Raw genomic sequence first — 14,828 nt, 5'->3', positions numbered from 1 at the left:
CCAACGTCAGACACACCGATGTAACATGAGGGGCCCTGGGCCTGTACCGCCAGCCACAAGAGAGTTTCCCCCCAGCTCAAACACTGTTCTACCACTTGCAAAATTATCTCTCACAGCTCCACCAATGTTTAGTCTATGCGCTGACATCCAACAATGCCTGGCACTGACAATACCAATTTGTTGACATGCATGATGCTAGTTAAAATAGTCAGGGTCAGTGTCCTATATTGACACCAGTAAATACTTAGCGCCAAATTACTATGTCTGAAACTCAGCAGAGGAGCCCAACCCTGTACGTAAGTATGCCACCCTTTTGTTTTTTGGTTTTGTTGTTTTGCGAGACATTAACATCTATCTATTTTTTGGGAATACTAACTGTGTCAGACACTCCTTCCAATCGTCCTCCGCTGACCACACCAATGCTGCCTGTGTACCCCTGCAAGATAATTCAAACTGTACTGAGCCTAATTTTTTTATTTTAGGCCTACTAAGTCTGTCTGCGTTCCCTCCTTCCAATTGTCCTCCGCTGACCACACCAATGCTGCCTGTGTACCCCTGCAAGATAATTCAAACTGCTTTGAGCCTATTTTTTAAAATTTTAGGCCTACTAAGTCTGTCTGCTGTCCCTCCTTCCATTTGTCCTCCGTTGAGCACACCAATGCCGACCGTGTACCCATGTAACTTTTTTTTATCCTGCAGTGAGCCTACTTTGTGGTGTAAGCCCTATTAGCAGTGTCTGTCTGCGCCACTTAATACAGCTGTCCTCCTCTAAAAAAAAAAGGCTGATTTTCAGCTTGTCAGAATTATAAAACTGCATTGGGGCCACAAGTTTCGTTGTGGTCTACAAACTGAGTCTTCCGCTCCAAGGTGTTCTCTCTGTTGCCTCTCCCTCGCTTCTATCTTGAAGCTCTTGTTAAGTAGTTGTTGAAACAACACTGCATTAGGCCTACAAGTTGGGTCTGGGTTGTAGAGACGGTGTCTGCCGCTCCAAGGTGTTCTCCTGGTTGCCTTTCCTGAGCTTCAATCTTCAGGCTCTTGTTAAATAGTTTTTTAATCGAACAACTGCAGTGGGGCTGCTAGTTTGGTTGGGGCCTACTAACAGTGTCTGCCGCTCCAAGGTGTTTTCCTGGTTGCCTTTCCTGAGCTTCAATCTTCAGGCTCTTGTTAAATAGTTTTTTAATCGAACAACTGCAGTGGGGCTACTAGTTTGGTTGGGGCCTACTAACAGTGTCTGCCGCTCCAAGGTGTTCTCTTGGTTGCCTTTCCTGAGCTTCAATCTTCAGGCTCTTGTTAAATAGTTTTTTAATCGAACAACTGCAGTGGGGCTACTAGTTTGGCTGGGGCATACTAACGGTGTATGCCGCTCCGTGCTGTTCTCCAGGTTTCCTGTCCTGAAATTCCATTTTCAGGCTCTCATTAAGTAGTTGTTGAAACAACACTGCATTAGGCCTACAAGTTGGGTTTGGGTTGTAGGGACAGTGTCTGCCGCTCCAAAGTGTTCTCCAGGTTGCCTTCCCTAGCTTCTATCTTTGACGCTCTCGTTAAGTAGTTGTTGAAACAACACTGCATTAGGCCTACAAGTTGGGTCTGGGTTCTGCAAACGGTGTCTTCCGCTCCAAGGTGTTCTCCAGGTTGCCTTTCCCTAGCTTCTATCTTCAGGCTCTCGTTAAATTGTTTTTAATATAACACTGCATTTGGCCAACTTGTCTTGTTGGCCCTACTAACGGTGTCTGCCGCTCCTTGATGCTCTCCTCCACTGAACAAACCAGTGCCGCCTGTTTACTTCTGTTACCAATTTTGAACTGCATTTAGCCTACTTACTGATTTGGGCCTACTCACTGTGTCAGCCTCTCATTACAGTTGTACTCCATTGAACAAAGCAATGCCCCCTGGTTAGTCCTGTTACCAATTTTGAACTGCATTTAGCCCACTTTATTCTTTGGGCCTATATCTGTGTTTCCTCCTCATCCTGCCCATTGCCCAGCCAGTGATAGATGAGTCTGCTGGTACATTGACCCATAACGCAACATTCCCCGTGCACGCTACACAGCACGATTGTGACCCTGCTGAAAGTCAGGTTCCCCTTTCCGCATACCATACCACCTTACACGGGGACAAAGAGGAAGGTGCAGATGAAAGTGCAGGTTCCTTCATCAGGTGGGGGGAGGAATACTCGTTGGCGATGTCATTGGCACAGGGCCCCTCATAGTACGCAAAAGTGTCACTGCCGGTGGGAGGCGCCCCCGCCATGCAAACACACCGTCGTACTTTGAGGGGCCCTGTGCCAGTGCCAATGCCAACGAGTGGGTCCCTCCTGCTTGTTCAGGATGACAGCACTTGCAAAGTTTAAATACTTACCTCTCCCTGCTCCACTGCCGTGACGTGGTCCAGATTTCCTGGGCCCACTAAATACTTGAACCAGCCCTACCCCCCACAACTTTAGCCAAATGACCCCCAATTTCCAATGCCTTACTAATATTATAAGGTAAATTAAGATTGACAAGCTTCAGTAACAAGAATGGATGTTTTTGCCATTACAATGGGCACTGTAGGTGTTTTCCTGGCCTCCACTCACTGCCGACTATGCTCCCCCATTGACTTGCATTGGGTTTCGTGTTTCGGTCGATCCCCGACTTTTCGCGATAATCGGCCGATTCCACTCGACTCGACTTTTGAGATAGTTGGGTTTCGCTCAACCCTACTTATGACCATGTGATATTTCAGTTTTTCTTTTTTATTAGCTTTTCAACAATTTCTATATTTCTGTTTTTTCAGTCAAGATGGGGTGAAGAGTGTACATTAGTGAGAAAAAAATTGACTTTTTTGAATTTACCAAATGGCTGCAATGAAACAGAGTGAAAAATTTAAAGGGGTCTGAATACTTTCCGTACCCACTGTACAAGGATATATGCAGTGTCACATTGGGTGGCCAAGGCTCACCAGTAGCATTGACTCCGGGTGCCCACTGTTTAGCTACATGCAAACATTACATTACCCTCTTTCACAAATTTACCTATACTTCTATATAATAATAATTCTTCAGGTAGTTAGTTGGATGAATGATGAGATACTGCTTTTGTCTGTACATAACAAATCAAAATGTATTAGGCCAACTACTGTTCATATTGGGGGGAAAGTGGCTTACTCCTGCACATGGGCCCACCGGGGAATTCACCTGCTTGCCTGTGGGCAGTCTGAGCTTTGATATATATGTATAGCTGATTATATTTATTAAAAGTGTTTCAGCCCTACTTACTATTTGCTATAGAGAACATGCATTATTCCTTGTTTTTATTTACTTTGTTGGAAGTTGTCTCATCTTCCTGTCCAATAAGAGGAAAGAGGAGAGGTTCTGTTGGGACCTTAAAGTGGATGCAAAATGGCTGTAGTCCATACTTATCAACAATGTATCCAACTGTTATAAATTAATGGAATAAAAACAGTTTTATAGATCTATGAGTACCATCTTCTACCTTTTATGCTTGAAAACATCAAACCAAATAGATTTCTTGATGATTCTCCCTATGTTAATGTTAGACAATTTTTTTTCAGCTACATAAATGGCTTGAATGAAGATCAAATACTGATTTAGCAACATAAGTTAAAAAAATTCAGAGAGTGTTGAGAAATATATATATATATATATATATATATATATATATATATATATACTATAGATTCTCACTCACTTTACTCAACTTATGCTTGCTTGTTTATTTTTATAGGACTTACAGTAATACATTTTGAAAGCCGTTTAAGTATGAAAAATAATAACAACTTTTGGGTGGTCTCTAAATATTCTATAGTGAAGCTAAGACCCTAAAATCACTTGGATTCCTCTGTGCATTTATTTTCACCACCCATAAAACTGCTTTTATTAAAAACAACATAAAATACATAAGTAGGACACAAGCTGTGTCCCCTGAGTTAATTGCAGCTCAATTGTATACATAAAGGTGTTCATTAATCTGTGGACGTCTCAAAAGTGACAGAAACGTCTCCGAGTGAAAACACAAGGCATCCACACGTAGAGGCATTTACATAAATAGGAGCACTGTGTGTAAAGATATTTATCAAAGTGAAATATTTTTATTATGGCTCAGTGGGCAGGTTTTACCTCTATTTGTGATTCATGTAGCACAGGGTCTTAGGCCAAGCAAATTATAGTTGTTCGCTGTTTTGTTAATATGCATAGCATTACTTATGGATATCCATTAATACTGATCTGAGAAATGTTACTTCTGCTATCACACACACAAAAAAAGTCTAGGTATAATAAAATACGGAAAAAAATGTGATAATACACATCATATTACATTCTTTTCACAACTTACACTTTATGGTGTAAAATGATTTGGGACCTCTACAAAGTACAACCACAGGAGCCTTAGTGACATCCCATTCTAAATCCATAAGCACTATTAAGAAGTTGATCATCCCGTTACAGCCTTCACTCTTCTGGGAAGGCTGATTACTAGATTTTGAAGTGTGTTTGTGGAATTTTTTGCCCATTCATTCACAAGAGTATTTGTGAGGTCAGACATAGAAGTTAGGCTGGGGGTCTGGCTCACAATCTCATCCAATTTGTAGTTCATCCTTAAGGTATTTGATGGGTTTGAGGTCAGGGCTCTGTTTGGGCCAGTCAGGTTCTTCCACATCAAACTCACCAAGCTATGTCTAGGGACCTTGCCTTGTACACTGGGGTAGTAATGGTGGAACAAGAGATGGGCCTTCTCCAAACTGTACCCACATAAGCATTTCAAGGCACAGTGGGAAAAAGCTGCTATGTATGAATGCGGATTTAACTTTCACCCACAGCGGTCAGAGGGCAGTATAAGTCTGTAACTTGTTACTGCAGTGGTGTTGGAATTTCGATTGCACCTTTTCCATGCAAACTGTTCTTGGAAATGAATCCATGAATTGTATGCATTGAAACCTCCATGGTAATACTGCACAGCGGGATCACAGTTTTTGCACGTAGTCATCAAATCTTTGGTTTTCCGCTTTGATATCAATAGCAAACATGAAGCATAACCGCTGAATGCCGCAAATGGAATTTCCTCAGTTAATAAAATTATTAATAACTGTTGTGACCATACTGCAAACATTTGGTACGTAAGGGCCTATCCTTAAAGTAAAACTCCCTTTTAATTGCTGGGAAACAGAACAAATAGAAAGAAGGCAATTGTGCTCAGCTGATTCCTGTACAGTGTTGCCATTCAGATATTATGAGGCTAAGACTAAAATGAATATCTGTAGTGACCTTAGATCCAGTCCATGTAAAGCATCCTTCTGCTGTCTCCTCAGGTGGAGAACAATCGAGATATTCAGGGCACGCTCATTCCATGACTTAGTACTGTGTTACATGTTATTTCTACCTGTTGACTCAATTGTTGCTTGTCGCTGGTGTTTATATATTGTAACCCTTGTTCTCTCCCTGTGTCCCTCTGCAGGCCAAGCACTTCCGTCTGTATACACAAGAGGTGTTGGAGCTGGGTCACAATGTCTCCTTTCTTCTTCTGCTCCCTGCCTCAGACGATGTCTGCAGTGCCCCAGGACAGAGTAATCCTTACACCCCACACTCAGGATTCCTTAACCTCCCCCTTCAAATGTTTGAGCTAGGTACACAAGCTTGTTTTCTTGCCTAGGCATATTACTCCTAACCTGTGCATGAAATAATCTATCTTAGCATTCTTTCTTTCCCTGTGGTGGCTCAATAAATCACAGGATGGCCACAAATCTCTGGTGTGATCTCTACGGGCTGCAAATAGTGTAACCCCGTGGTCACATACACACCATCATTGTGTTTTGACTGAGCGATAGTGTCACAGGGGAAGACAGACTGATTAGGCTTTTGTGAATTACTGAAATATGTTTATATAAAGTAATTAATGCAATCAATGTATTTGTATGTATAACATCTGTGACATTGCACCACTGTATTATATAGGTTTTCTCACGATCAATCTTCAGGAGCACACCACGCATCTGCCTCCTGGCTTTCTTGTTGTTCCTGGGGTCAGTATGCTCCTGAAGATTGACAGTTTGGACCAGTGGCTAGGTTGCAGTGCTGGTCAGAAGAACTGTGCACTCTCCCATGCTACTAGAAGAAGCAGAATAGAACAAATACTTTGGTGCTTAAGCTGACTGAACCATACCAAATTGAAACAATTGCAAGTGGTGCCATCATGCCATCAACCATTTTGCTGAATTCTTTTTGAGGGCCAGGAAGAAGTATAAATAATAAAAACAAAACATGTTATTGCTCGCCTGTCCTAGGCCATCACCTGACTCCTTTTCTCTTCTCCACATGAGGATCCTCCACGTGGGTTTTCGGTTCTTTTGGCTCTGAGGCAAGTGACTGGCTTCATGCAGTGACATGGATGATATGCATCTCCCTCTACCTGACTACATGGGCCTCAGTATAGGGAGACATATACGAAGAAGGGGAGCTCTGGTGGCAGTCGAGATGGCATACGGAGTCAGGATGTTTTTTTTTTTTTTTATTCCTTTCTGTTCTCTACATGTCTTATGCTTTGGGATCTAAAGAGACCCCAGAGCATAATTACCATCTTTTCATGGCATTCAGGGGAATTTTGATAGGGTCCAATTTTATTTGGACTAAATTGAATCTTCTGTCAGAATTGAGTGAATCTGCCAGAGACTTATTTTGTAAACTTCGCTCATCCCCAATCATAACCATATTGCAGTTACAGGATCTTTTACTTTCACTAGCGCAAATTATAATCATCAAGCCTACAAGTGTATGCAAAAACTAAAGTGTGAAAAGGAAATATGTCCTATTACATAATGCTTTTTAAGAGTCTTTTTTTAGAATTTGAGGAGGCAGATTTGGAACGATATAAAGATAATTATACAATTTGGACTCACATTATCATATATTCAATGACCATAATATCACAAGTGCACAGACATTAGAATTAGGCTGTACATTAGCTGTGGCCCTTGAGATTGGGTTACTCTGTCATAGTGGCTTTCAGACCAGAAAAATATGTGCAAACCTGATTTATATAAAACTTATGCAGTCCACTATTAATGACATTTTGTTCTTTGCTTTTATCATTGTATTCACAGTCACAGGGCATACAATATGATCCTGGAGTATTATCTGTAGATAAGCGGCTCTGCCTAGATTGAAATTCCTTAAATCACATCAATTTGCAAGGAAATTTGATTTGCAGCTGTCATTCCCTGTAAATTGAATTTTCCTCATTAATCTGTGGGGTCTCTCTAGAAAAGTGGGGTGTAAAAAAAAAGAATACTCCAGTCATTGCCTATCTGTCCCATCACCTCCACAGCTTGACATCTTGTCCTCAGTGCCTCTCGTTTTCCACTTCTGCTGTCACGTCCATAATCTTTGGAATATTCACTCCAGGCCATGGCTTCCACCTGGACTAGGCCCTGAATGCACACAATGCTGTGATGTTATGACATGCAGTACGATGGCATAATAATTTCTGAGGCCTAGTGCAAGCAGAAGCTGTGGCTTGGACTGAAGATTCCGAAGAGAGTGTGCATAACAGGAAAAGAAAAAAAAGAAAATCCGAGGACCGGATGGTGAGCTGCAGAGGCAGTGGGACAGGTGAGGGTTGAAGTGTGTATTACTGTTTTAACAATTTTTTGGCCGTTCGTGGTTCTCAAAACAGTAACCACTGCTGCCCGCCATTTTGCTGGATTCATGCTGAATGAACTGGAAAAAAACTATATTCTGAATACAGATTTTTGTAAAATTCGAGTAAAATTAACCCTAGAACGCATACCAGGGGCCTCGCAGGCCTGCCAGGTTACTTGTTTTCTATTTTCTGTAAAAGTACTTTAGTTAGTATTTTGAAAATCTAGGTAATCCTCAGGTATATAGTTGTTAGTAATTTCCAGTTATTCATATATTTTCATGTTACAGACATTTCGGTATAACAACCTTTTTTTGGGACTACCCCATATTCACGCACCTGGGGCCTTTTAGGCCTGTACTAGGTTTACATGTGATACTCAGTCTTTTTGTCTGTATTGTAGCTGGGGAAGAACTTTTATGACTCTGCTATTGCTGGGAAGAGTGTGGATTCTGCATGACATGGTAAGTATGGCATAAAAATGTTCTGGATGTGTGATTCTGCAAGCTATTATGGGATGAATGGTCTGATTTACTGTGGCAAAGAAGCTGATGCTCCAGTCCAGAAAGACCTATGTTCCGACATAGTAAAAACACTTGCTCTACCAATTTTCAATTCAGGAAAAAATATTACAATGGATAATTACTTTACCAATTTTGAAATGGCCAACTTTTTGCTTCAAAAGCAACTTACACTTGTTGGTACTATGAGGCCAAACCGCCGCGAAATTCCTCCAATCATGAAGCACAATGCACAGTGAACAATCTACAAGAGTGTATTCGGTTTCTGCAATCAAGCAACAATGGTGTCTTATAAAGCCAAGAAAGAAAAATCTGTGATATTACTGAGTACAATGCATCATGATGGAAGTATTGACACCAATGACAGGAAACAAAAACTGAAATCATACTGCATTATAATAAGACAAAAGGAGGTGTCGACAAGATGGACAAAATGATTGGAGAGTATTCATGCAAAAGGCAGACTAAACGTTGGCCTGTTGCCCTGTTTTCCAATATCCTTGATGTGTCAGCCCTCAATAGCTACATTGTTTATTGTCAAACTAATCCAGAATTCCATGCCAACAGGAAAGACAAGAGACGTCTATTTTTGACAGAACTTTGTTATGAACTTTTGATGCCTACTATGATGGAGAAAAGCAGCATGATATGCTTATCAGGGCAGATTACGGAGGCAATGATCCGATGTGGAATACGCTTTCTGGAACATCCAGAGCAAAGAGAAAAAAAAAGAAAGCGCTGCTATATTTGTCCAGCAAAGAAGGAAAGAAAATCGGAGCGTTTCTGTTCTACTTGTGGACAAAATGTATGCAAGGAACATTCAGCCGAAAAAATAATATGCAAGAATTGTCAGGGGAATATGTAAAGTTACAACTAAATATTCCTGCACCAAGTTTGCTACAACCAAAAAATGTTTTCATAAAAAAATTTCATATAGAATGCCTATATTTGGCGTGCCCGTTTACTTACTTTTTTTGTTGTTTTATGCACATAATTATGTTTTGAAATATACACATCTTAGGCTGTGTTCCCAGTAGCGCTGAGGTTCGCCAGAAGGGGATCTATAATGGATCTGACCTCCTGGTAACTCCAGCTAAGGCTGCCGGAATGGCGGATTACGGATTCCCCTCCTGGCGGACCCCAGCGCTAGTTGGAATGCATCCTTACCTTGCAATTGTAAAATAAATTTTGAAAAGTATTTTTATTTGAGTTATTCCGTGATACTTGCACACAGGCCTAAAAGGCCCCAGGTGCGTGAATATGGAAGAGTCCCAAAAAAAGGTTGTTATACCGAAATGCCTATAACATAAAAATATATGAACAACTGGAAATTACTAACAACTATATACCTGAGGAATACCTAGAGTTTCAAAATTCTAACTAAAGTAATTTTACAGAAAATAGAAAACAAGTAACCTGGCAGGCCTGCGAGGCCCCAGGTATGTGTCCGCCAGCCTTAGCTGGAGTCACCAGGAGGTTAGATCCATTACGGAATCCCATCCTGGCGGGCCCCTGCGCTAGTGAGAATGCATCCTTACTTTGCAATAAACTTTGAAAAGTATTTTTATTTGAGTTATTCCATGATAATTGTAAACAGGCCTAAAAGGCCCCAGGTGCGTGAATGTGTAGATTTCTATGGGTATGCGTTCTAGGGTTAATTCCCATTCAAATAAATTCAATCATCTCTAATATTAGAACATGAGAAATATAGAGTAGATGCAAGTGATGGGCTCCAAAGTTAAAGGTAAACTTGATTTGACTTTAAATAGTGGTAATATTCTGTTGGACATTATTCTGATAGTGACTGGGTTAATCAAATAATCTTTTGGTACTCTAGACAGCCAGGCCATCAATAGCTGGTTACAAAAGTAGACCTATAAGAAGACATACACTTTGGAGTAATGTTGGCTGACTTCATTGAGACTAGCCAACAATATAATGTGCATGGGGATATACTAAATTGCCCTCAATTAGGGTTGAGCGAAACGGGTCGGCCATTTTCAGAAGTCGCCGACTTTTGGCAAAGTCGGGTTTCATGAAACCCGACCCGACCCCTGCCATGAAGTCGGCGATCTTCTGAATCTGGTATCGGAATTCCGATCCCGAGTTCCGATATGTTTGCAATATCGGAAATCGGTATCGGAATCCATATTTAAGTGTAAAATAAAGAATTAAAATAAAAAATATCGCTATACTCACCCTCTGACGTGCCCTCGTACTAACCGGCAGCCTTTCTTCCTTCGAATCAGCACTTGCAGGACCTTGCAGTGACGTCGCGGCTTGTGATTGGTATATATTAGGTATATACTCACCCTCGGACGCGCCCTGCTTCTTTCCGGCAGCCTTCCTTCCTAAGAATCAGCGCTTGCAGGACCTTGCGGTGACGTCGCGGCTTGTGATTGGTCGCGCGAGCCGTCACATGGGCGGTCGCACGACCAATCACAAGCCGCGAAGTCACCGCGACGTCACCGAAAGGTCCTGCAAGCGCTGATTCGAAGGAAGGAAGGTTCCCGGTTAGTACCAGGGCGCGTCCGAGGGTGAGTATAGCGATATTTTTTATTTTAATTCTTTATTTTACACTTAAATATGGATCGCAGGGCCTGAAGGAGAGTTTCCTCTCCTTCAGACCCTGGGAACCATTGGAAACCCAATGCACTGCATTGGGTTTTGAGTTTCGGCCGACCCCGACCCCGACTTTTTTATAGGATCGGCCGATTTCACTCGACCCGACTTTTGAAAAGTCGGGTTTCGTGAAACCCGACCCGATCCTATAAAAGTAAAAGTCGCTCAACCCTACCCTCAATCACAGATTTTGAATACATTAATAGTTTGTTTTGGTTTTCAAATGTAATTGATTTTTGTTCCGCTCGGGAGATAAACTATCCAAGTAGTGGTGTCTGTCAGTACCTTATTACCCTTTGCTCTATGTGGAACACATGCACTATAGATGTAAATGGGGGGTTGAAAACACTCAGCTCTCTAAGGTCTATGGCTAGTTTAAAGAAGTTGTTCCTTTGAGAAAAATTTACTTTATACACTGCAGTAGCTATAAAAAACAAACCAAGTATCACTTACTCTACACGCGTCCAGAGCTGGCTCTCCCACACTGATTGTCTGCAGTGCTAATGAATAGGGTTGAGCGAAACGGGTCGAACATTTTCAAAAGTCGCCGACTTTTGGCTAAGTCGGGGTTTCATGAAACCCGATCCGACCCCTGTGCGGGGTCGGCCATGCGGTACGCGACTTTCGCGCCAAAGTCGCGTTTCAATGACGCGAAAAGCGCCATTTCTCAGCCAATGAAGGTAAACGCAGAGTGTGGGCAGCGTGATGACATAGGTCCTGGTCCCCACCATCTTAGAGAAGGGCATTGCAGTGATTGGCTTGCTGTCTGCGACGTCACAGGGGCTATAAAGAGGCGTTCCCGCCGACCGCCATCTTACTGCTGCTGATCTGAGCTTAGGGAGAGGTTGCTGCCGCTTTGTCAGAAGCAGGGATAGCGTTAGGCAGGGTCCATTAACCACAAAACCGCTTGTGCTGCAGCGATTTGCACTGTCCAACACCACCCTCGGTGTGCAGGGACAGTGGAAGTTTTTTTTTTTTTTTTTTTCCCCTCAGCGCTGTAGCTCATTGGGCTGCCCTAGAAGGTTCCCTGATAGCTGCATTGCTGTGTGTACGCCGCTGTGCAAACCAACTGCTTTTTTCAAAGCACAAATCCTCTTGTTCCTTCCTTTCTGCACAGCTATCTTTTTTGTTTGTCCACACTTTTTATTTCATTTGTGCATCAGTCCACTCCTTATTGCTGCCTGCCATACCTGGCTGAGATTACTGCAGGCAGGGAGATAGTAGCTGCCTGCCATACCTGGCTGAGATTACTGCAGGCAGGGAGATAGTAATTGTAGGACATTCCCTGTTTTTTTTTTTTTTTTTTTTTTGGTGGGAGATTAAGATTGGCAATTTGGCATTTCTGCTAGAGTGCCATCCCTGTGTGTGCCATCTCTCTCACATAGTGGGCCATAGAAAGCCTTTTCATTTTTCTGTATTTTTTTTTGTGGGGTGTATAAATTCTCCCTGATAAAAATACAGTGGGAGATTAATATTGGCCTTTGGGCTTGTGTGCCAGTCCTGAGTGTGCCATCTCTCTCACAAATAGTGGGCCATAGAAAGCCTATTTTATTTTTTTTGGGGTTTTATAAATTCTCCCTGAAAAAAAGGGAGATTAATATTGGCCTCTGGGCTTGTGTGCCAGTCCTGAGCGTGCCATCTGTGCCAGCCCTAGGCGTGCCATCTCTCTCACAAATAGTGGGCCATAGAAAGCCTATTTATTTTTTTTTTTGGTTTTATAAATTCTCCCTGAAAAAAAGGGAGATTAATATTGGCCTCTGGGCTTGTGTGCCAGTCCTGAGCGTGCCATCTGTGCCAGCCCTGAGCGTGCCATCTCTCTCACAAATAGTGGGCCATAGAAAGCCTATTTAATTTTTTTTTTTGTTTTATAAATTTTCCCTGAAAAAAGGGAGATTAATATTGGCCTCTGGGCTTGTGTGCCAGTTGTGAGCGTGCCATCTGTGCCAGTCCTGAGCGTGCCATCTCTCTCACAAATAGTGGGCCATAGAAAGCCTATTTAAATATTTTTTTGGTTTTATAAATTCTCCCAGAAAAAAAGGGAGATTAATATTGGCCTCTGGGCTTGTGTGCCAGTCCTGAGCGTGCCATCTGTGCCAGCCCTGAGCGTGCCATCTCTCTCACAAATAGTGGGCCATAGAAAGCCTATTTAATTTTTTTTTTTGTTTTATAAATTTTCCCTGAAAAAAGGGAGATTAATATTGGCCTCTGGGCTTGTGTGCCAGTTGTGAGCGTGCCATCTGTGCCAGTCCTGAGCGTGCCATCTCTCTCACAAATAGTGGGCCATAGAAAGCCTATTTAAATATTTTTTTGGTTTTATAAATTCTCCCAGAAAAAAAGGGAGATTAATATTGGCCTCTGGGCTTCTGTGCCAGTCCTGAGCGTGCCATCTGTGCCAGTCCTGAGCGTCCCATCTCTCTCACAAATAGTGGGCCATAGAAAGCCTATTTTATTTTTTTTTTGGGTTTTAGAAATTCTCCCTGAAAAAAGGGAGATTAATATTGGCCTCTGGGCTTGTGTGCCAGTTGTGAGCGTGCCATCTGTGCCAGTCCTGAGCGTGCCATCTCTCTCACAAATAGTGGGCCATAGAAAGCCTATTTAAATATTTTTTTGGTTTTATAAATTCTCCCAGAAAAAAAGGGAGATTAATATTGGCCTCTGGGCTTCTGTGCCAGTCCTGAGCGTGCCATCTGTGCCAGTCCTGAGCGTCCCATCTCTCTCACAAATAGTGGGCCATAGAAAGCCTATTTTATTTTTTTTGGGGGTTTTATAAATTCTCCCTGAAAAAAAGGGAGATTAATATTGGCCTCTGGGCTTGTGTGCCAGTCCTGAGCGTGCCATCTGTGCCAGCCCTGAGCGTGCCATCTCTCTCACAAATAGTGGGCCATAGAAAGCCTATTTAATTTTTTTTTTTGTTTTATAAATTTTCCCTGAAAAAAGGGAGATTAATATTGGCCTCTGGGCTTGTGTGCCAGTCCTGAGCGTGCCATCTGTGCCAGCCCTGAGCGTGCCATCTCTCTCACAAATAGTGGGCCATAGAAAGCCTATTTAATTTTTTTTTTTGTTTTATCAATTTTCCCTGAAAAAAGGGAGATTAATATTGGCCTCTGGGCTTGTGTGCCAGTTGTGAGCGTGCCATCTGTGCCAGTCCTGAGCGTGCCATCTCTCTCACAAATAGTGGGCCATAGAAAGCCTATTTAAATATTTTTTTGGTTTTATAAATTCTCCCAGAAAAAAAGGGAGATTAATATTGGCCTCTGGGCTTCTGTGCCAGTCCTGAGCGTGCCATCTGTGCCAGTCCTGAGCGTCCCATCTCTCTCACAAATAGTGGGCCATAGAAAGCCTATTTTATTTTTTTTTTGGGTTTTAGAAATTCTCCCTGAAAAAAGGGAGATTAATATTGGCCTCTGGGCTTGTGTGCCAGTTGTGAGCGTGCCATCTGTGCCAGTCCTGAGCGTGCCATCTCTCTCACAAATAGTGGGCCATAGAAAGCCTATTTAAATATTTTTTTGGTTTTATAAATTCTCCCAGAAAAAAAGGGAGATTAATATTGGCCTCTGGGCTTCTGTGCCAGTCCTGAGCGTGCCATCTGTGCCAGTCCTGAGCGTCCCATCTCTCTCACAAATAGTGGGCCATAGAAAGCCTATTTTATTTTTTTTGGGGGTTTTATAAATTCTCCCTGAAAAAAAGGGAGATTAATATTGGCCTCTGGGCTTGTGTGCCAGTCCTGAGCGTGCCATCTGTGCCAGCCCTGAGCGTGCCATCTCTCTCACAAATAGTGGGCCATAGAAAGCCTATTTAATTTTTTTTTTTGTTTTATAAATTTTCCCTGAAAAAAGGGAGATTAATATTGGCCTCTGGGCTTGTGTGCCAGTTGTGAGCGTGCCATCTGTGCCAGTCCTGAGCGTGCCATCTCTCTCACAAATAGTGGGCCATAGAAAGCCTATTTAAATATTTTTTTGGTTTTATAAATTCTCCCAGAAAAAAAGGGAGATTAATATTGGCCTCTGGGCTTCTGTGCCAGTCCTGAGCGTGCCATCTGTGCCAGCCCTGAGCG

At 42.4% G+C, this 14,828-nt stretch overlaps 1 protein-coding gene across 1 annotated transcript in view; it reads left to right on the top strand.

Annotated features, from left to right (window-relative positions):
• Positions 1 to 14,828, top strand: part of ANKFN1 (ankyrin repeat and fibronectin type III domain containing 1) — a 935,619-nt gene that overhangs the window by 699,853 nt on the left and 220,938 nt on the right. Inside the window, exon 14 of the mRNA XM_069752446.1 lies at positions 5,454 to 5,622. Coding sequence (XP_069608547.1) covers positions 5,454 to 5,622 — 169 coding nt within the window. The remainder of the gene's footprint in view (positions 1 to 5,453; positions 5,623 to 14,828) is intronic.

The sequence above is a fragment of the Ranitomeya imitator genome, chromosome 2 (genome assembly GCF_032444005.1).
Source record: "Ranitomeya imitator isolate aRanImi1 chromosome 2, aRanImi1.pri, whole genome shotgun sequence".
NCBI classification, from domain to species: Eukaryota; Metazoa; Chordata; class Amphibia; order Anura; family Dendrobatidae; genus Ranitomeya; species Ranitomeya imitator.
Note: the sequence above shows the minus strand (reverse complement) of the source record. Positions and strands in the feature narration are given on the sequence as shown.